The sequence below is a fragment of the Etheostoma cragini genome, chromosome 15 (assembly GCF_013103735.1).
Source record: "Etheostoma cragini isolate CJK2018 chromosome 15, CSU_Ecrag_1.0, whole genome shotgun sequence".
Classification (NCBI taxonomy): Eukaryota; Metazoa; Chordata; class Actinopteri; order Perciformes; family Percidae; genus Etheostoma; species Etheostoma cragini.
In genome coordinates this window covers 15,116,754-15,140,808 of record NC_048421.1, presented here as the reverse complement: position 1 = coordinate 15,140,808, position 24,055 = coordinate 15,116,754, and the positions used below count along the sequence as shown (strand labels likewise).

Sequence of the window (24,055 nt, the reverse complement as noted above, 5' to 3'; positions counted from 1 at the left end):
GTGAATGGAAAAAGAATGAACAGATTATTATCAAATTACATTTTTTTAACAAATTAAACAGTATGCATTAATTAGCATTAATTAATTAATTATTTCCGTTTCATGAACTGTATGACGTTAAGTGTGAATATGAATGAATGCAAATTGTGTATATTTTTTTTAAATGTTTTATTTCTGTGAATTAAGCATGTCATCTGTTTTCATTCTGCCCCTCAATCAGGAATCAAGATCATATAGAACCCGAAGATCCCCAACAGCCAACCCCACCCACTCAGATGTTCTGTCATCACAATCTGAAGCTATTTATAGGTACTCACATTTTCAATTTCTAAGGAAAACTGAATGATTTTGGTTGAGACATATTGATGTAGTCTGGATTAATGAAGAAAGGATTGGATTATTAAGCAGAATTCAATTTTTAAAATGAGGTGACTAATTAGAAGAAACATTGTGCTTATAATGCATTTATCTAATTCAAAGCCTGACAGACTCATCACAACCTTAAGTTGAACTGTCACTGAGTGAACTGCAAAAGTGACAAACAAGATGACATACAGTAGCTGACGTGAGTTGAAGCGGCATCTCTTCGGTCTCCTGTGTTGTTTCTGCCAGTGACACAACATCAGCCTGTGTCACTGTAATTCTCTTGATAGGACTGCAGAGACCTCCTGTTCTCCACTAATCAAAATCAACCACAGATCTCATACCGACAACAAGAACAGGGCAATACTCAACGTTTCAAGCGTGGGAAGCTTTTTATTTCCAGGGTTTTCTCTCGGCTGTTAAGACGAGACAAAAGATGCTGACACTTTGTTCAATATGCATTTCTGATTTATTTTTTTAGGAAAATAGGTCTTTTCACATGCAAATGTACTATTCATCAACAAATATGAAAACAAATCTTTGCCAGGGGATGCAAGAATGGCACTCAAAGAAATTTACATTTTACAAAAGGCATAGAAAAAAACAGAAATGCACAAATCAGTTTGTACTGATATTACCACTGGTTTAATTGTCAAATCCCGCATGGGTGACTATAAGAAACATAGAGGGAAACACCACAGTCTTTCTCCTGAACACTGACATTGTTCTACATAGACAGACAGATGCTGAGGGTGGACATTGTGGTATCCCTGATACAATACCCACAAAAGATTTTTGAGACAACGACTGTGTGACATGCTTTTGCTTATAATCCCTTTAGCTGTCATGAGGGATAATAAAATAGGCTGTCAGTTCCAAAGTGTGTCAAAGGGTGCTCAAATGCATATTCAGATCAAGTAAAACATGTCTCAAATTTAGGTAATGCATACGGCATACTGTCAGTACTTTGCTAGCAATTAAGTTTAAGCTGAAAATCCTAAAAGAATCAATGTACTGACATGAAAAAGAACATTCATGAAAGAAAGCAACATCTACAAGGATGGGAAGGATAAGCTGAGCATTATGTGTTGAGAACTATGTCCTTCCAAACAGGCCGACACCCTTATTTTTTATCTCCCAAATGCATTGTCACAAAGGTCAAAACACACATTGAATCACTTCTGTAAGACAAATCAGACAGTGTTCCTTTACGCTCGGTCTGTCCTGTTTTAGCTTTAAGTGTTTTTTAAAGCCCAAGTGACATTTTGGAGACATATGGTTTTCATGAAACAGCACCAATGTGCAGAGGAAAATAAACCCTAATACAAGTAGTTGTAAAAACCATTTCTGTCCAGTGAGCCCACTTTTGTCTTTCTTTCTCTGTCACTCACTTTTATAAAAGAGAACAGGGTAACACAAATACATAACTGTGCCATAGGGTAACTCTTTTGAGCTGCATAGCTGCTTGAATTCTTTTTTTCCCCCTAGAAACAGACAGGTCTGATCCACATAACCAAAAATAGTGTTGGATTTGTAAGGCCAAGCTGCCGGTCATGCAGTCTGAGCAGATGGGGACTTTCAGTACCCTCATGGCACCTCCCCAAAACGCCCCTTCCTCACTCTCTTAAGGGCTCCTTCTTTTGACAGGAAGTCTCAATCTAGTGGCCTCAGTTAACTGCAAAGCATCACCAGCTGCATGTTATCCATGTGTACATTGTTTGTTTCCTTTTTGAACAAAACACAGTAAATACTTTAGTTGAGAAACATTTCTCACTGGGGAAAATGTAATGAGTGCTGATTGGCCTCCAGGGTGGAGAGTGACACTGACTGGAAGTCAGTAAACCACCTCTGGCTTATTGAGATCGAGCGGCAACAGTGGAGCCAGAGTCAGTCAATGCTCTTAGAAGCAGCTGACTCAAGTACTTCTGGTGATTTATGACTGTCTGCTTCTGGCCAGCTTGTTGAACAGACATGTGGAGGGGAACAAGCCAATAAGAAAGACTCTCTCTACGCGAGCACCCTGCTGTAACTTTAGGTGAAGGAAACCACGTCACAATGTCCAGCCTCCCAACGCATGAGTAATGGTTTGTTCAGTTAGTTAGATTCAGATCCTTTAGACAAGATTTATAGATTTATTAAATAAAGTACATAATATGCTAGCTTTTCAGATTTGCTCCCCTTACCAGTTTTGACATAAAATGAACTGCTGCTTGTTTGGAAAGCCACTGTGAGCAAAGCTTGGAATGGTTTCAATAATTTGGCACTTCATGTCCTTTTGTCAACGGATCCTATCAGCCAGTTTGTCTCCGTACAGTGCTGTGTAGCAGATCTCAGAAAAATGTTGGAAGAAGAGTAACACTGTTATAAAAACAGCTCAGAGGGCTGCTACATACATTAAATACTGATACTGTAACATACAGGGAAAAGTCAGGCTTTTTTTCTTTACATCAATAAGTCACTGTAGCCAACATATTATAAAAATATACTATGTAATATTTAAGTCTTTTTTTTGTTTACAATGGAAGGCAATTTAAAACACAATAACCATAAATACCTATACAACTAATTCATTGTTAAAAGAACTTTTTCATTATTTTACAAAACACATTAAAAAAGGAGTGTTTTCATATAAAACACCAGTTTGAACATAAAAATCAACTCCATTTTGGAGTTTTCTCTTCAAATCCCATTCTGAAAAGCAATACACATACTTTAATACAAAAAACAATTGACTCTTAGAAAAGGGTTGGTCTCACATAGGCATTATTCCACAATTGGAGTAGCATGGCCACTGTATTCCAAAGCTACAAACGACCAGGCTTCATGGCAGCCTAGCGTAACGTCTTGGCACTGACACTTGCATCACACAAACAGTGTTTGGTCTCACTATATAGTAATGGCTTTAAACCTTTTCCATTACAACGTGGTGATATTGCAGCCTTGTGCATCTAACACTGAACTTGTAGCGCCGAGAAGACATAACTGACACAAGGCTTGTCACTACACTACAGCTGGTTAAGGTGTTGCTGGATGCAGGTAGCATTGGCAACTGATATCTACTCCCTAATGAAGGAAGCGCTGTAGATGATGACACCAGGGGGCAGTCAACTACAAGGCAGATGAGAGCAGTGGAGTGCTGAGCAGCCTTGTTTAATAGCCATGAAGAGCCAGAGAGAGCAACTGAGATGTTGAGGAATAAGGTATTCAAACTGGATGGTTTATGCACCTTTTGAAAATAACTTTTTTTTTTATCTCAGGAAATTGCAGATGTAGACTGGTTAAAAAAAGCCACCTGCTGTACTTATCAGTCTTTGAGCAGCAGCTGGTGTAGCACAGCTATCAAAAAACCCACAGGAAACAAATACAAACACACTGTCAAAAGCAAAGTCACAGCAACATGACACTGTGATTGACACTGGAGAGAAAGCAGAACACGCACAGAACATGACTGACAGGACACAGCTTTCAGGAAGGTGATGTTCTCACTGCGTTCTAAAGTCACTGCTTTAGGCATTGCCACTCAATTCTGGTTTCATTTTATTGCATTTTTAGTGTTATGAAGTTTCTTGGTAACGTTATTACAGTATGGATTTGTAGCTTTGGCTTGCCAGAACATAGTGATGACATGCAATCCCTTTACCTTTGTATTATGATAATACATAAATATATTTTGATATCCAAAGAATTAGGATGCCAATGTATTAATGGAGACGTTGTCTTTGCAGAGGAGCGGCCAGAAAATGAGCTGAGCCAAATCTGGGATCAATCTGATTTGCAACAGAGCTCATTATCAAGTTCAAATCCCTTAGAAAGGACCAACGGGAAGACAACAGAGGTTAATAATCTGCTTCAGGGCTTGAGGAGAAGGAGACATGTAAACGACAGACTGTGGCCTACAGTTTGTGTTGGTGTGATGTTTCAAGTTAAACAATGATAGCCCAGACAAAACAAATTGTCAGCTGCAACATCACATTTGTTGACACACCTTAGTACACAAATACACATCTTCTCCAGCTTGCAGGATTCTTTAAGGCACAGTGGTGTTTAAATACGGAGGAAAATTGCAACAACTCGTCATTCAGTCTCTAATATGTACATTGTTTCAAGACATGCCACTGTTTCTGGGGTTAAATCCATACAGAGGGCTTGCCCTCTCCTGATTTGCTGCTGCTGCTGTTGCTGCTGCTGCCTCCTCCACTGCTGCCTCCTTTCCCATGCTTAAATCTATGCTTGCGCTCTTTCTGAGGCTGAGGCTGTGTTGGAGGCTGGGCCTGGATGATGTTACTTTGGGGCTTGTCGTCCTGGTTGTCCCCAAGCTGCCCCTCTGCCCGATGCTGCTGACTGTAGGCCTGGATGGCCGCCTCCAGTTGCTCATGAGCTTGCTGAATCATGTCTTTGTTCAAAGCTACGCGGGCCTCCCCTCCAGTGGGGAAGTTATCCTCATTGCTACCAAACTGCTGCTGCTCCTCTTGGGCAATGTTAGCCCGGTTCTGCTTGCATGCCATCTTAGCGTTGCTAAGGTCCGTGTAGGGCATCTGCTCTGGCTTTACCACAATGTTGTAGCCAGGTGGAGCTGATGGGGTGTTCCATGAGAAGGGGTAACCCACATAATCCGCAGCCCCATCACCACCCACCCCTCCCTCAGAGCCTGCCTCTGGCCCTGTCCCCCCTACTGAGCCCTCCACGCCTCCATTGTTGCCCAGTAATCCCAACTGGTACTCATCCTCCTGAGGTGGGCAGCGCCGACGGCGAAGAATGTCACAGATGGTACCAATCCCCAAATGGAGCATCTCCCAAACGTTAAGCGTGAGGCAAAGGACAGTGACACCATACATGATGCGCAGGAAGATGGTCTTCTCTGTGGGTCGCGACACAAAACAGTCAACACTGTGGGGACAGGGTTTTCCCGAGCACACAAACACAGGCGTCACACGGAACCCATACAGCAAATACTGGCCCGCAAGGAAGCCTGCTTCTAGCAGTGTACGAGTCACCAGTTGCAAAACGTAAACCCGCATCAGCCCCTCATCTCTTATTCGCTTGCGCCCATCATGCCGGATTTTGGGTTTGGGTGCAGGCTGCAGAGGATCCCGTGGCCTTTTGGGGGGCTCGATCTCTGGCACCTCATAGATCATGGGATCATCCTCTTGGTCTTCCTCGGTCTCCTCGATGCCCCGGTGCTGCCGTGCTCCAAAGCAGATTTTCCTGGGCTTCCTGTGCGTGTAGCTCCCTCCTCCTGTTCTAACTGCAGCAGAACCACTTCCTCCTTTGGCTTCATCTGACCGTGCGATCTTGTTGACAGCATAGCCCATGTACATGAGAGAAGGCATCGCCACCAAGATAATCTGGAAGACCCAGAAGCGAACATGAGATAGAGGGGCGAAGGCGTCATAGCAGACATTCTCGCAGCCCGGCTGGCCCGAGTTGCAGACAAACTTGCTCTGTTCGTCGTAGTAGATGGACTCTCCCCCAACAGCAGTGAGAACGATGCGGAAGACGATGAGCACGGTGAGCCACAGCTTCCCCACGAAGGTGGAGTGGTTGTGGATCTCCTCCAGCAGCCGCGTGAGGAAGCTCCAGCTCATTGTGTCGCTGGACAGTGGGGCAGACAGTGTCCCTCTCTCACCTGTTCACAGACTCTGGAGAAAGGTGAGGGGAAGACAAGAGGGAGAAAAAAGAAGGACAGTATGAGTTCACATATTTTCCCAGTAAATGCAAATTCCAAAACGCAGTCAAAGCAAGTAGTAACATTTTCTAAACCATTATCCCTGTCGAAATAGCATTAGTTCTGCAAATTCAGCAACAAGATGGGAAAAGGGTTGACATAATAATTGCCTAAATTAAAATAAATGTTCCTCTCTGAGCTCAGGCAATCAACAAATCCTTTATTTGATCTGTTGCTTTTTGCAGAACAAATGCACACACTCAGCTCAGTGCCACAGTGAGGTTGTTGTCAAGTTCAAGCTTTTTAGGGAATTAGAAGACCAAAAGGAGTTGAAAGAGGATATCGGTATTAAAAAATACCATCAAGCAGCACTGAGAAGGACGCAAAATAATCCAAATAGGGAATTTGCTATCGCCAAATACACACTCACTTTATTTAACAGCTTTCTTTTTGAAGAATAAATCCTCTTAGAGAGATTTCTTCTGTGTGAGGTGCAGTTTTCAGGATTGTATTAACTTGGCTGGTTTGTTCTGGTCGGGAGGTAAATAGCATTGTGCTATGCTTATGTGTGTGTGTGTGCTTGTACATGTGTGTGTTCTACTGACATGTGTGCATTTGAGCACAGTTTAGAAAGAGGGACATGTTGATTATGTAGGTTAGGTCTGGGCTCCAGGCAGTTCATCCAAACCAGAAGAATCAGCAGGTGGCCGGGCACAAACCGTTGGAGCGGGGAGTCAGACAGCAGACCCACATTAGCTCAGGCAGTGGAGCTGAACCCAAACACTGCTGTCCCTCAGGGCAGCTTTGGGGGATGAGTTAACACCTCCTCAGAACTTTCCCCCTATGAAGTCGCAAGCGCATGGCTTATTGTCAGCTAGACTGAGAGGAAAATCCCACCATGAATACTAGCTTAGATGGGGGTTTAAAGGGACGATATCCTTACCAAGCAGGTTGAGAGCTTAGTCGGAGAAAGCTGCAGCTGCAGCGAGAGGGAGAATTCAGCTAGAGGACACAAGCAAGAGCTGCGAGCCCCTCTGCTTTGTGTCTCCAGTAGGAGCAGGGAGGGCGGGAATGTTTTGAAGAACGCTTGCGATGAACCATGTGTCATAATGATCACTCTGACCATATAAGGGCCTGCCTGAGACACAGGAGTTTATGCCAGGAGGCCTTTGTTTGTACATGCATACTCCAGTACTCACATATTACCCACATACAGTAAGGGGCCATAACTGCGCAGTTCTTCTGAGAGTGCCAACTGTGAGCGTCTGCGACCGACATGCATGAGTGTCGACATGTAAGAAGCAAACGGCCGAGGTCATAAGCACACAGAGTCACAGCAGTGTCCCTCCATGGTCAAGCTCGGTCGGACTTTTACAGCATTACATCATTGCAATTCTTAACATAACTCTTACTGCGCTGCACAGTTGTCCTTCTGATTAGAACAACCAAATTGAGTCCAGACAAACAATCGGTTGCAAAGGTTAAACTGCTTTTACTAAAATATAATGGTAAACTTATTCTGTTGTTTATGGTTTTAGGGCAAAATGTTTCATTACTAGTGGATCTTTTGTTTATTTCCTACCTTTTCTTTATGCTGTATATTTCTTTTTAGTCTGGTACTTTTATTAAAATTCATTTTTATGGAACTTTATTGACTACTTGTGGTGTAATCAGTTGAATTTGTTATTTATACAGTATTCTTTGTAATGGGGTCCTTTAACAGAGGCATTTTTTAGAGGCTGCTACTAGTTTGTGAAGGTTTTTTCTGATTTCTTCTTCAAACAAAAGTTTTGATCCAGCACATATTAAACTTTTTTACTCTTGCTGTATTCAATTTAAGGGTAACATTACTTTCTTATCTTAACCCCTCATTGTATCATTTTCTGTACGTTCTGTCTTCATGCTCCAGTGCTTGATGTTTACACTGAGTGAAATGCCCAGACCCAGGTTTTTATGTGTTTGTGGCTGCACCATTGGCTCAAATGGAAATATTTCAGATATCTTATGCATCATTTTATACACATTTCCTCTAAATCCAGTCTGGTATTTTGTATTTTTGAAAACTTTGGGATTAGGAAACTCTGTGGGTCAGAGGTGGTTTTAATTTCATAATGTTGCTGGATGCAATTTAATGCATGTTTGCAGCTGAGACCCAGCTGTAATAGTCGTTGCACAGTCACACGACATAGAAGAATTTACTTGTGTCCTTTGATAAAGCCTTGTATTCCTTCTGTAGAATTCTTAGGTAGTTTGTGCACCAGGAACTGTCACGCTACCTCCTGACCAGGAGAGACGCTCCAGCCCAGGCAGCCGAGTTAAATAATCTTGCTATCTCAGCCACATATAACCTGGCATTTTGCTTTCTCATTCAATTTGTGTCTGTGGGAGCTAGTGGGGCAGTTAAGGGTAAGAAGCTGACTCTATGCATTAAGTAACTGGGGTGAGTCAGCCTCCCAAATAGCAGCGCGCACACACAGCAGGCATGCTTTCTGTCTGTTACTCTGAAATAGACAATGAACTGATGGGAATCATGTCAACATGAAAAAGCACACCAGACTTTGCATCTAAAGTGAGAAAAGGAAACATGTACAACTTAATTTACTGTAATCCCAATGTGATTTTATATAATAAAAGACTACTGATGTTCTTTGAAAGGGAATCACATTCAGGATCAATGGCTCTGTAGCCATCAGCCCTAAAGGTCATGTCTGTGTTATTACGGGTCATCAAACGTTCTGTCTCGCTGATACATCAGAACTCATAATATTACTCATAGCCCTACCAGAGCAGTACAAGGTCAAAGGTCAACAAGATCAGTTCCTAAGGGATAAACTTCATGAACTCACACACCGATTCAATCAGACAGTTTACAAATACAGTAAGCGTCACTGGAGGGATCCCCTCACTCCCTGGTTTTTATCCCTCGGGATCCACAGAGACTCACATTCCAAAATATTACATAGACAAAGGGCCAGACACACACACACACACACACACACACACACACGCAGCCTAAAAAAGCAGGCGGAGTACACGATAATGTCCCTGTAAACATACATGACTATGAGGAAAGCTGAATAGCTGTGCCCCTATTTTACAATTGACTCATCATCAACACAACAGTCCAGCTGAAGGGCCCCGGGCTTGGGTGGGAGGGAAGGAGCCCACCACGGGACGAAGCCTAACTCGTGCACCAGTGCAGGTGAACGAGAGATGTAACTGAGTAACAGTTAGATGTGCTGTGACTCCATGTTTCATTGAGAGGAGTCCTGTGCAACAACAGGTAAAGGTACATAAAAAGGGGTGCCAGGTCATGGTCCCACTATTAGTTACTGTCCTTTTTCCATGGAGAGTAGAGCAGGTGGACCCAAACGCAAGAGACAGCAGGCAACAGGAACTTGGAGAAATAAGTCTTTATTTATTATTTATAAGGGGAAGCAAAACTGATTAAAAAAATAAAAATAAAAAATACAAGGATCCAACAAAGAAACAAACTAACCTGATAAGGGGATGACATGGGGTTGGAGAGATTGGTGGAGAAGCTCAGGTACCCAGGATAAGGTGATTAGGCAGGAAAACAGGCAAGGAGGAAACAATTCTGGGGAACAGGGAAAGACTAACCAGGCTTATACAGAGCAGGTGTCAGAGGTCTCTACCTTCACACCGTCTTTGTTAAACTGTCAGGGGGAGTTAACAGAAATCTGTATCCTCTCTGTTTGCCTGTCTGCATAATATTACTACTTGTCTTTGACATATGCAGATACATGTATAAACACACACACACACACACACACACACACACACACACACACACACACACACACACACACACACACACACACACACACACACACACACACATACACACAGCCACAATGGTAAACACGCCACAGGCAGTTTATATAATGAATGTACTGTAAATGGTAGGGAAAAAAAGCTGTGTTGAGTTGAAAATATGTAAGAGTGTTAGATTTATTTTGCCTCCGGATTAACTTTAATCAAGTGCAGCATACTAACATGTACATTTATTGAAAAATAAAACATATTAAACTGCTATGCAAAACTATTATTGCACATTATATCTATATTGTCTATAGGGGTGTATAAATTACACTAGTGATTGGTGCTACTAGATCCATCCATCCATCCCTCTTCATCCGCTTATCCGGTATCGGGTCGCGGGGGCAGCAGCTCCAGTAGGGGACCCCAAACTTCCCTTTCCCAAGCCAAATCTACCAGCTCCGACTGGGGGATCCCGAGGCGTTCCCAGGCCAGGTTGGAGATATAATCTCTCCACCTAGTCCTGGGTCTTCCCCGAGGCCTCCTCCCAGCTGGACATGCCTGGAACACCTCCCTAGGGAGGCGCCCAGGAGGCATCCTTACCAGATGCCCGAACCACCTCAACTGGCTCCTTTCAACGCGAAGGAGCATCGGCTCTACTCCGAGCTCCTCTCGGATGACTGAGCTTCTCACCCTATCTCTAAGGGAGACGCCAGCCACCCTCCTGAGGAAACCCATTTCGTCCGCTTGTACCCTGGATCTCGTTCTTTCGGTCATGACATTAGATAATTTCCTATATATTTTCCATATGATTTCGTCTCTGCTTCTCTGTTAATCTCACACAGTACTCATCCTTATACAAACATCCTTGCAGATGCAGCAGCCGCTATCCATCAGTCAGCTCACAACACACATGTACTTTTCCCACTGCAGACATACACGCTAATAATTTAAAGTAAAAGATCTTAAAGCAGATCTAGTTAGAGGAACTTTCTCGTGCTAACAGATTTAGCCCTGGTCCTGCTGATCTGCTGCTGAGTGTTAAAACACTCCTCACATTAACTTTACATTTTAATGTGACTGTGATTGCTTGTTTATACACAGTGCTGTTTTATGGGGTCTGTAACTTTTAATAGCTCGCATAATTAGAAAAAGATTGTCGCCATCATAATGTTGGCATAAAGAATTCCCTTACTTAAATGTTCTTATTAAACTTCCAGTAAATTCATGAAGTCCAAACATGAAACATTTGTAACCCTTTGTGGCAAATGTCTCCATGTTAATTTTTGCAACAATTCCATGGGAGCAACATGTGCTACAGAGAGATTATTAGCTGTTTGCTACCCACGCACTTTTGTAAGTGGAAACAGGAATGATGCAAGCTTTTGTTACGCAACACAGGGAATTGTGGACAGAAAGACAGGAATGTTGATTTTGAGGATTTAATTAACAATAACAGCAGGCAGAATGCAAACCCAAGGAACAGGCAGAATCCCAAAAACTTAATGAGGTAAACGACATAAACACACATACACAAACACACACAGGCACACACTTACACACACACACTTACACACACACACTTACACAAAAACGGGATGAATTGAAAAACGTACAGTGCAAGTCCCATACAGTACGTAAATGAAAGGAAACTATTAAATTAATAGATTCTGACATCAGGGAAACCCCAAGCCAACAAGAGACACATGGATAATTTTAATATGTTAATGTTATCTCATAATACTTCATAATAGAGCTAGTCACTAGAAACAGAAATACTTCTACCGACAAAAGCATCAGAAAGCTATGAGACAACTTGAGGGTCAATGCCCTCTTCCTCTGTTCTGCCAGTGGCCTCCTCAGTCTACACTGCTGCCCCTCCGAGCCTCCACCTTGTCCCAAATAGTCTGCACACATCAAACTAATCTGCTCACACAGTAGCTGGCCAGACATCTGTCCATGTGGCCCCCTGGATAATCATATGTGGGTTAAATCGTGGTTGTTGCGATGCCATAGAAAACCCAAAAATAGTATGTCACAAAAGGCAACCAGCTTCCGCTTGTGATTTCCCCGCTATGAGTGGCGATAACCACTCTACCAGCACCGCGTGAAAGACCGACCGCCAAGCTTTAAGAGCACAGTGGAGTTTCTTATATTGTGATTCCTCCTTTTCCTCCTTTGAAGGCTGGGTAGGCTTCTTTGTTAGGCACTCAGAGCTATTCAAATCCCCCCAAAAGAATCCAGCATAGCTAAAAATGGATTTCTTATCAACTTTTCTGGTCGTTTTTTTCTTCTTTATTTTTAGTTTCTTGAAGTGATTAAAAACATGCATGCCAAAAGTGACTTTGCATTAAGTTAAGTTCACCCACACAGAATGTTATCATTGCTGTTAATCACATCCACTTCATTCACTAATCTCTACCAGATTGTGTGGTGCATGTATTTAAAAAGACACATCCAAAGACATGAAACTTACTGGCAGAGTGATCAATGCACGTGACCATGACAAACAAATAAATCATAAATTCCAAAGGTTTGAGTAGACAGTACTTCCCAATTTGGGCCTCTGGCTCATAAAATGTGTAACGGAAGACATACAGGAATTCAAATCAGAAAACCCCACTAAAGAGGGATAAAAATGGAAACTGCTGAACACTGCGAGCAAATGTGAAACTCGGCCTGTGAGAGAATCTTGAGATGAGGAAGTCTTTGCTAAAAAATGGATGAATGAGCTCTTCTATATTGTGGAGGAGAGAGGCGCGTTCAGAAGGAGCATTTGTCTCTCACTATTCGTGAGAAACTAAAACTTCCCTCATTAACAGTGACCGAAGGGAATAAACGTAACGGTAAACCAGTTCCATATGTTACAGGATGAATCTCTGAGGCAGGAGCAGCCTCTCTGTGTGCATCTGTGTCTTTAATTCAGCTGCATGCAAAGAAATTGTCAGACAAACACGTAAATTATTGTTTTTTAGTGATATGAAGTTCCCTAAAAGAGTATGAAATAGTTTAGGAAGACATTGAGCCATGGCCAGACCTTTTGGTTAAGAGGTCTGGATTCCTGATAGAACTGATCAGTTACAAATGAAACTTTGCCTTCTTGACTTAAAGTCCCTTTCATTAAATAATACAAAATACAAGCACATGCAGACAACAAACAAAGTGATGAAGCACCATACTCACTCTACTCCTTCTCTCCCGGATAACAGGTACTGTGTCCTTTGTCTCTCAACCTGAGGCCCCTCATCTCTGTCTTCTCGTCTTCCTCAGCCTGTTTTACATACCCTTAACCCTCAGCTGAAATCAACCAGCCCAGACCTAAAATCAACAACGGCATCCAGACAACAAAAAACTCCAAAACAAAACACAAGGCTCGGCTGCCGTTCTCTCATGAAGAGTCTCAGTGTGTGTGCCTAACCAAGTGTGAGCTCTTCCTGAAAGAGAGGAATGAGGGAGGCAGAGCATCTTGCCTGTGGTACTCAAAATGGTCCTCATTTACCCCGTCATCCCCTTCCAAACTGGGTCATGGTTGGGGGTGGGGGTGTGTGTTTGTATGTCTGTTGATGATGAGAATGAGGAAGAGGTGGTGGGGTTTTAATACCCCCTTGGAGGGGTGAAGGGAGGGAAAGTCTGACTGACAGACAGCGACAGAGTGGAAGAGGAAGTGAATGGTTTTCAAGGTGGATTTGTGAGACCTCTGGACACTGGACGCAACTGGACAGGGCCTAAAGGGTAAGGGTGGCAATCAGGAGCCTGGTCTTTGTGCATCTAATGTAGCCTACATGTCCTGTAGATTCTAATTAAATAGCTTACAGAATGTATTTTGCTTACATAGTAAGACATTTTGTCCTTGGTTTGCAAAAAGGAAAAAGAAATGTTTATTGAAGTAACCAAGATAGGATATGTTTGTACAACAATATTTAAGTATAGAAAAAACTACAAATGGGAACATGACAGAAAGAAGGAACTGTTACGAGAGCAACTAACGCAAACAGAGAAAAAGCTTTGTAACATGTTTCTCCTTTGCAACCTTTTGCTACAAAAAGCAATAGAGCTAATTGGAAATAAATCCAGAAACACTTGCAATTTAACTTTTTCGGGAACCCCCTCCCATCACACCTTTCAGATGTCGGATTAGGAGGGACTGTGTCTGATCATTTCTGCAACTTTCCAACATTCACTTCCACTTCACGCTGTGATTTGTAAGCTGCACGAAGGTGCCAGCTTTTGAAATTCTCCTTCTCCTTTTTCATTCTTTAACTACCTGTCACTTCATTTTAGTACAACTGATTTAAACCAGTTCTTTTCTTCCCCAACATGGCGCTGCTCTGCTGGCAACATAGAGGAGGATCTTGCTATAGCTCTTAACAGATTGAATGGCTTACGATTAATTGGCTGGGTGTTTTATTGCAGGCGGATGTTTGCACGTGTGTTATTTAATGGGTTTTATTGAGAGGTCTAGTCCTAATGGATGAATTGCACTTTCTCCAAGACAATTTTCTCCTACGGACACAATAAAGTAATGTTAATCCTTATCCATCTGTCATTACCTGGTCATAAGAGCTGGATAAATCAGCCCATATTGGCTTATTGCAGATCTAATAATAATAATAATAATAATAATAATAACAATAATAAGTATTGGTAAAGGTTGTCAAGTAAGTAAATAGAAATTGCAATGAAAAAAAATACCAAAGACCTTGTGTTTGCAGTAGTTAACAAACCATTGTTTTCCCAGCTGAGAACACTTACAAATCTTTTTTTTAGCCACTGATAATGTCAGTCTTTAGGTCGGTCCTTCGGTCAGTTCTCCCCTTTGGTCCAGACTAAAATATCTCAACCACTATTGGTTGGCTTGCCATGATGTTTTGAACAGACGTTCATTGTCCCTGACTGATGTTTAGTAAAATGCCTCTACAACGTTTTGATAGATTGACATAAAATTTGGTTCAGATGTTCCCTTCAGGACTAATTTGAAATAACTTAAGTAATTCCCTAAACTTTCATTTATTAAAAGCATCAGGCAAACTTTGTCTTATGACCAGAACAAGTACAGTACCAAGTACCAAACTGGCATTCAAATCATCTTCACCTGTACTTTGTGTGCAGTGCTAATAACTAAATACTCAATTGTAAAATAAAATCATGCTACATATTTTGTCCCTTATTCTTTAATATTGTATATACATTTTTTTGTGTTTACTTGAAAACATTACAATTGAACACTCTATTGAAATTAGATTTTTATAAAGTCTTAAAACTCCAGTATCAGTTAGGCTATACTTACAGTACTATTCAGACCACTGTCCATGCGTTTTATAGCAAGTCCACTGTGTCAAAGCATAATAAATAATTGATGTCCAACATGCTGCATGTAATTAATGCCAGTAGATTTTTGTTAGAAATCTGAAAAGCAAGTGAGCTGCCAACTAAATAAAAACTACAACATTAGTCCACACTGAAAGTTTTTATGAAAGTCATAAAAGGACACTCCTTGAACTCTTTGTGATAAAAGTTGAGAAACATCCAAATAATCATCTGAGCCTGCCCTTATGCAGTTTCTGCTTGCAGATATATGGCCACTTGGTCCTAATCCTCCCCATCACTTTCAGCCTCTGCATGCCCTTGTCCCTCCATCAATCTGCTCCCTCCCTAATACCCTCTCACAGAGTCATGATCATGCAACGCTACGAACAATAAAAGTTGTTCATTTGATATTGTCCAAATCCATTCACCAGCGGTGGTTGCTCAAATTAGGACTGCGCGCTATCTCAGCCTCTTCTCTATCTCTCTCCTCTGAGCGGACCAATTGCTATCACCAAAATTCACAGATCATGTGCTGAGAAATCAGAGGGTATAAATCCTCTTTAAATTCATATCACGTCGCTCAAAGTCCACAGCTTCAGTTAAATTTGTTTTTCTTTAATGTTTGCAATTTGGTTTTGATGAATGTGACGTTGATAAGTGGGGAAATGTTTTTCTTTTTTTTTACGTTTCATCTTGGTAATAACCTTGAATAATTTGACGTCCTGATCTCCTTTTGATGTAAATCTAAGTATTTCATGGAGCACTTTCTTCAGTCATACTTATTTATTTTTTTTTAGAGAAAACCAGATGTGATTTTGATGGCTATAATATACATACTAAAGAGAAATAATGTCAACTTTTCACAGCTTGTCATAATAAATTAATGTAGAAAAGTTCTGGGTACCTTGTGTGTTTAAACACTACCTGTGAATAATACAAAATTGCTATGTAAGCCATTTTGCCTGTTTGTTTATCCCACAGTCAAGGCCATCTTTGCAGACTCAGCCAGCACACGGGTAGAGATGATTTATTACATTCATTTTCTGTGGACATAAAGTGGAACAACTCCATGTTACTGCGGCGGCCAGTTTGCAGCACAGGGGTGTATAACTCAGTGGTAGAGCATTTGACTGCAGATCAAGAGGTCCCCAGCTCAACTCTGGGTGCCCCCTTCAAGAGAATAATTATAGTGCAAAAATAAATCCAGGTTTACAACAGGTAATACATGAGCACTTTGACTTGATGTCTGCAGGTCTGTTAACTGTGTCCCGAAATCTAACTACGTATGTCCTGAAATCAAACTACGTATTATTAGAAACTTTATACTTTAGACATTATCCACACTAAGTACAGTGGGTTTTTGAGTGTGTTGTTGATGGATGCAATGTACAAAGGAAATAAAAGAGAAGCTTATGGCTAGAGAAATACAAATTGTGAATCTTAATGAAGTGAGTAAGTGAATATAGAGTTTAAATTTCTCTTGAACTGTCTCTCTTAAAAAAAAGATATACATATATTTTCCTACTTTCAGCTTTTCCTACATTGTATTGCTTTTATACACCAAATTGTTTTTTATCTGTTTTTCTTTTAAACCTGATGATTTTTATGTCTGTTTACTTTTGCTGCCTTTGTGAAGTACTTTGTAACTTGCATTTCAAAGTGTTTTATGAATAAAAATTATTAGGCCATTAAAAAATAAATATTGTTTCACTGCTAACAGTTATGATAAGCTGTTAAGACAACTACTCTACTCCATTCAACCAATAATGCTGTAGGTCCTCCTGCTGTCATAGCAGTCTCCTGTAACATTTCCAAGCAGTGCCAACTCTTTTGTCTTCCACGCAGCATTAGAAAAACCTATTAATATTAGATGTCTGTAAGCTGTGGTTGGTGTACACATGGGATGATCTGCTGACTGGATATATTTGACAGAAAGCAGAGTTAAATGATGCGCTCCAAATCAGTTGACTCCAACACACATTATAATATAAATTCTTTATCCTTCATCAAACACAGCTAAGACAAGATGAAAAGAGGAGTTTGTGTAGCGTTGTGGCGACTGAAAAGTTCCCCAATTATATGTTTAAAAAGGCAAAAGAAAAATCGGTGGAGTCATACTTATTTGGATACAGTCCAAGTGCTATGTTATCTGATTTTGCTCTTTGAAATATGTGTGAAAGGATCATAATATTTAGAATTAACTTTGGTACATTATCCTCCCCAGGGATAATAGTAACCTTCAGTGGGTACCATTTTACCGGCCCTCATATAGTGAATCTGGGGCTTCCCTCCATGCTGCTCATCATGTATTCACTAGGACTACAAAAAACAGTATTAAAGTGAAAGCCTTTGCAAATATATTTATATCAGCATGTCATTAAACAGACTGCTCAAAGATGGATTGAGGAGATTGGGGTTTCTTAACTCTCATAATCCTTCAGCCTGTCTGCATAAACCAAACCGATTTGGCTTATTTGACAGTGTATAGTCCGTGTAAACATTTTAAGAAGAGCCATGAGTGACTGATCCATCAGACATCGTCTTGTAATTTCTTTTCATTGAGTTTCACTCAAGCGTTTACAGCAATTTCTCTATTTCTGAATTGTAGACTGATGGGTTGCTATAAATGTGCACTAAGCCTTAGACTGCACATGTCACGGGTCATCGGGAAATAGGGAAAAGTTGAAATTCAGTGCATCTTTAAGTATGACAACACAGTCAACACAGGAAGTTTACCACCAGAAAGTTGACTGACTGACTAAACTCCAACTAATTATAGTACTATTTTCTGAAACACTTCCTCCCGCGCTATCAAGTCAACGTAACTCACTTAATGTTGTGTTTGGACACAACATTAAGTGGGTCCCTGTTTGAACTTGAGGTGTTTGGTATATGTACTAATACATCTTTTGATTTCCACCTCTCAACAGGCATCACATCGGAGAGTAAAAACACAATTGACTGAGGTCTTTACTGTACTGTAAGTCTCATCTCCTTCCAGTTTGATGTTTAGTAAAACAGTAACTGAACCTCCTGACTGTGTCTGCATATTTCCTATACAGAGTCACTGTAAACTACGCATGTGGTGTAAATATTAAAATATCAACATACATGAAATGACATGGACGACAAGTTGGGTGGAGCGTCCTGATCTCTTTGTTAATCAACTGTTCAGGATAAACTGTGAGAAGAACTGTTGTAAGATATTATATTTGTGTTGTTTATAAAGCAGGAGAAAGATATATAATATGGGCTCACTGCCAAGCATGAAAAGAGCAACAAGGGTGGGAAAGGCTTTCTTGGTGTTTGGGTTGGGTAAGCAGCTTCCATTGGAATGTTTGGACACCATTTAGCTTAATTACATCCACTGGTATAAGTCATTGGCCAAACATTTGACAGCTGGTCAGGAGCTCTCTTAGTCAACTCTGGCGGCCTCCGTTGTTTATACAGTGATAGTACAGATGTTTTAGTGTTAGTGGATCCAAAACGCATGAGCAGCAGGGGCGTAGCGCAACATTCCGGGCCCTGTAGAAAAGCATGTTTTATGGGCCCCTCCCATCAGCTGAATAGCTGGAATCTTTTTGGGTCCTCCTCACATAAGGGCCCTGATACTCAGTCCCCTTTTTCCCTCTAGTCCGACGCCCCTGATGAGCAGACTCGTTGAGAAAGCACTTTAGCTCATTAAGTTAATACAAAGACTGATACAAAACAACTTGTATTCATTCATAGTTTAAAGACTTAAGGCTAAGCGCTTGTAATGTTTCTTTATCTCAAGTCTAGCATACATGTAATGCAGCTTATGATAATCAGATGGTATAGCTCAGTGGTGGAGCATCTGGTCCCCTTTTCCAATATGGGGACTCCCACACCATTATAATATGGTTAATGAAGTACATCCCTTAAATGCTATCCTAAGAACATATCGTTTGCATAAATGTTATTTTAAGCTTGTAATGTTCCTTTATCAATGGTGAATCTACAGCTGCACATCATTTCATGCTTAGCTGAAAAAAGCATTTAATTATGGGCAGTCCAGTCTTTGTTAATAATAAGCATGATGGACATGAGTCAACCTGAAGTAAAAAAGCAACAACCAAGCAACAAATATATGAAAACAATACCTGATAAGAGTTGAGGAGGTTGTCCCCAGTTCAACTCTGAGTGTCCCCTGTACGCCCATATAAACAACCTCTACATGGTGTGGAAGCACTGGAATGCATATTTTTTCCGTTCAACAAACTGATTTACACGATTCTGAATAAGTGCATCAGGACAACAAGAAAACATACAAAACTGGGCCATCTCTTAAACAATAGCAATTTGATGTGAAACAGGTGCACATATTATCGTTGCCTTAGTACAAAACCATTTCAGTTAATCAATATTGATGCAAAGAGCTCCCAATTACCTGCAGTGTGGTTGTGTGTGGTGTCTGGCTGGAACGGAAACCTGTGGACTTTCAGAACGCACTAGTACACACAGTTTGACACCTGTGGCTGTGATGTTATGTAATGTCCTGTGTTGTGTGCCAGTGGTTCTCAATCTCAATGTGAGGAAACACATTCCTGCTAGTTTCATTTGAAACATTCCGTCCTCTACATGAGGACTGCTGTGCTGTTAGACTGCAATAAACAGCATAAATGAAGTATATGTTGTGTGTGTGGATATATAATATTTCTACATGGGATACCCAGATTTGAACTGGGGACCTCTCTATCTACAGTCAAATGCTCTTCCACTGAGCTACACAACCACTGCCCACTTCCGCTATGAAAGTGGCTTTGTTTAAATGGGGTGATGGAAAGATGGCTTTGGGGTCTAAAAATAGCATACCAAAACAATGCACAATATAAATAGTTTTGCACACTAATGAACCAACCAACCAACACACAATATCATGCTCTTTATGGAATCTATTAATGCAGACCAGAGGAAGACAACAAACTATTTAGTCTTATCTGTTTTGGTAAAAAATCTGTTTTGGTTCATGTTATTTTGATCAAGGTCACATTTATATTAAGACCGCTGACGTAGATGTTTGGTAAAATGTACCAAATTCATCAGTTTACTTTTTTAAATATTAGTTTTGATAACTTGGCAAGAAAATAAAAAAAAGATTAAAGTCTGTAAGGCGTGAGTTCACTGTGAGAGTCATGGTCTCTCCATCTCATGTACAACAGTGTTAGAATATTTCTCTGCAGGAAGTCCATGGGAATAATTAACCCTTGTACATTTTTTCTGTAATTAGCATGGAGCAAATTAATTATTCAGGGTGAATGGAGGCTACATGATCTACAAGCACAGTTCATTATCAAACAAACATTCAGAGGCTCATGAGTGAACCCACACACTTAACGCATCTGTGATTTAGAAGGAATGTGATTCCTGCTGATGCAGTAACATGGTTTGTTTTAGCTCTGAATTGCATTGAGCATTAATATCCACTGCATATCAGGGGGTATAGCTCAGTGGCAGAGCATTTGACTGCAGATCAAGAGGTCCCCAGTTCAACTCTGGGTGCCCCCTCTGTTTCTTACTAATGTATACAATACTCTATGGACCATACCTTTGTGGCATGTTAAAGCAAACTCTGTGAAAAAAGCCTGCAGCTACAAACATAATAAGTGCTAAAAGCTGTATTCTATAAATCCTGATCATGTATGTTTGATCTTAGCTTCACTTCTTCCTTCCATATAACTTTGTCTTGTAGGTTTAATGTGTTGCCAAAGACTGCATTATAAGATTACAGAAGCACCAATTTACAATCCACTCATATTATATTGCTACTGTCATGCTCATGCAATTAAAGCTCAGTGTTGGAACATAACACAAACTTCTAGTACAACCTCCGTTTTTTACTGTATACACATTATATACAGTCATAGCATGTGGGATGATATGAAACAAAGCAGCCTAAACAAGCCAAATTGCCACTAGGGGACATTATTGTAAAGACTATCCAATCGAAAAGCACTATTATTTTTTAGGTTAGACTAAGGCCACTACAGCTTAAGCGTGATTTATACTTCCGTGTTAAATCAACGCTGCGGCTACGTACACCGACCAAGGACCCTACGTCGTACTCTAAGTTGTAAGCTGACTGTACCAACATGTCGCAGGGACACACTTGGCTGTGGTTTGGTCTTGTTGCTCTTCCCACATCTCATTTCCTGGTTCTCATACATAAACAACGTGAAATCAAGGAGAGGGTTAACTTTTCCTGCTATAGATTTCCCACCATGGTCAGAAACCACTTGGGAGACACGTTATTTCTCTCATTATGATTCTAGAGTTTACACTCACTCCAAAGCTAATCACAGTCACTTGCTCTACCACACACTTCTGACGCGCACATACATACCGGCCCTGCTATTGTCTTACAGAGATCGACAGACAAACGCACATCTATAAACTTTAGGCCACTTATGTGCTACGGCTTCAGCTCTGCATGGAGCCTCTGCAGGATCGTCAATCACGCTTTAGTGGTAGAGCATTTGACTGCATTTTTTCCTAACCTTTTCTATTGAACTGTACATGTTCTTTGAGAGTTGTGTACAGTATCTTCCATCACATGTACAGCAGCAGGACTGAGCCACACTTCATTAATGCTTTGCCATTCCAAAATCTTTAACTCATCTCAGCCTTTAAGATTCCCATCTCTAATTAGCGGCCAGGAAACGAGTTAACCTGAGTAGAACAGATGGTCGGGCATCTCCGTGAGCATGTGTACGTTATCGTCCAAAATCATGCATGCCAAGACACACATGCACACATCGGGAAGCACACAGCTATCGCCTCCTCAGGCTCAGGCTCACCTGCACACTCTGAGAGTTATTAGAGAAGGAAGGAGGAAGAGGGAGGAAGGAGCTGAGTGAGGGAGGGAGGGAGGGAGAGAGGGAGAAGGGCTGAAAGAGATAGAGTCTGAGGATATGTGTGTGAATGAAGGCAGTGTTTGCGTGTGTATTGACTGAGTAAGCATGTACAATACATGATGAATTAGAGATAAAACAATTTTGTCCCAGTAACCAAGTTAAAGGCCATTGGTAAAGCAAAGTTCTCCTGAGGGTAACAGCTGGTCTGTATGTGTGTGTGTGTGTGTGTGTGTGTGTGTGTGTGTTTGTGTGTGTGTGTGTGTGTGCGTGTGTGGGTGTGAGTCAGACTGCGAGTGACTCAGAATTAGATGTTTCTTGTTGTGTCTTCAGGCAGGATGAAGTGTATTCGACGTGTTTGTGTGTGTGTGTGTGTGTGTGTGTGTGTGTGTGTGTGTGTGTGTGTGTAGGTGCATGTGCAGAGCACCTTTGCCTTTGCACACAGGTTTAGAGGGCAGAGGGAATATGTTTGTGTGTGTTTGTTTAAATCTCTGAATGTTTGTGCTCACAAACTACTGCACGTGTCTGTTATTCTTTTTCCTATTAGTCTCATTGTCCAGGGAATTGGTCAGTCTTTCATTAGCGTGTTCACTTGTCCAATTGTTCTGTTCCTGAGGTGTCTGCTGATGCTAAATATCACACACCTGGTTGCATAGCGTGTGCCACTCCCTCTCCTTCAATGTATTCTAAGACCCTATTACCATGCTAATAATATCCAACAAATCACACAGCACGTTCACCTTTATGAGTTCGTCAGAGCGGCCATACAGCATATACAGGATTATGGATGACTTCATTTACAGTGGTGTATCTTTAATACCGCAGGAGCTGACAAGCCAGGCAGAGGGATGACGGATAGGAGAGGAAGGTTTCTTTAAATAACATTCAAAATATGTGTGTATAAATACCAAAGCTGGTTCCGATATTAAAGTAATCTACTGTTCGTACATCTGTTTTCGCTGTATAATGACGAATGGGAATTGGAGAGTATAAGTTGAATTTTGTTTGCTTTTCCTTAGTGGTGGCATGTTTTTGTGCATTTTATGGCTAATATGACACAAAATCTGATTAGTAAAAGGTCATGAAAGAACTTATTAGCAAGATCTTATAATACTGATGATTTACACCTGTATGAAATAAGTTCTTAATATTTCAACAAACTATGTGAGCAAAGACAAAAGTATTAGCTTGCTCTCCAGTCAAACATTATGATCTTGGAACATAGTTACATACTTCTGTCGTCTCTTCTTTTTATATTGTTTGGGCATTTAATCTGTGATCCTTAAAGGGGTCCATGGCATTCTGCATGGGCGTCCGTGAAAGGTTTTCAGATTCATTCATTTAAATGATCATGACACAAAAGCCTTCATAGTTCAATGAATGATGTTTAAATTTTAAAATCTATAATAGTTCATAGATTACTTTTAAATCTAACAAATATATGAAGGGATTCACAATATATTCTCTACCTTGTAAAGGGTCCTTTCTTTGTTATAAGGTGTAGAGAATCCTGACATGCAAATTAAACTTAAAAACTGCTGTCAAATAAATGTAGTAGAGTAAAAAAAAAGTAAAATAGTTCCCTCTGAAATGAAATCCCAGCATACATATACCCGTGACAAAAATGTTACCTGATAACAATTATCATCATTAGTAACACACAACCCAGTGGATGCAAATTTATAAAGGTCATGCGAGATATGAAATGTTAATCTGTTAATTGAAATTCTGGAAGTGGAAATGGGTGCACATTCATTTTGAAATGCAAAACCATGCAGTATGCAAAAGAAAAATGCAAATTTCAACAATCTTCACGTGGCTACAGGTCTTTCACGCTTGGCTAATGTATCAATTAGATAAATCTGACATTAGAATAAGTGTAGTTGAAGTGGCTGTGTGGAACCGCTGCAGTCACGGTCCTTGCCTATGTGTTTGTAAAGGACTTTGGTAACCCACTTATGCAGCTGGATTTGCATTGAGTGAATTGAACCGAAAGATTTAAATGGCATCAGTTTTGCTATTAAAGCATAGCAAAACATCAGACACACAGGGAGGAGCAATTCTCTCTCTC

General features: G+C 40.8%; 1 protein-coding gene and 1 non-coding gene across 4 annotated transcripts in view; one reads left to right on the top strand and one right to left on the bottom strand.

Annotated features, from left to right (window-relative positions):
* Positions 1 to 736: 736 nt before the first annotated feature.
* The window catches only part of LOC117958431 (gap junction gamma-1 protein), a 42,450-nt gene continuing 19,131 nt past the window's right edge, over positions 737 to 24,055 (bottom strand). For 2 of the 3 annotated variants that reach the window (XM_034894827.1, XM_034894825.1), the window contains one exon: positions 737 to 6,002. In XM_034894827.1, the coding sequence (XP_034750718.1) occupies positions 4,491 to 5,948 (1,458 nt within the window). In that variant the 5' untranslated portion in view covers positions 5,949 to 6,002 and the 3' untranslated portion in view covers positions 737 to 4,490. Of the gene's footprint in view, positions 6,003 to 12,991; positions 13,296 to 24,055 lie in introns of those variants that run through there. The other variant, XM_034894828.1, reaches the window with a different exon arrangement.
* trnac-gca lies at positions 20,570 to 20,641 on the top strand. The gene has a single exon. It is a non-coding gene; the product is annotated as a tRNA-Cys (tRNA).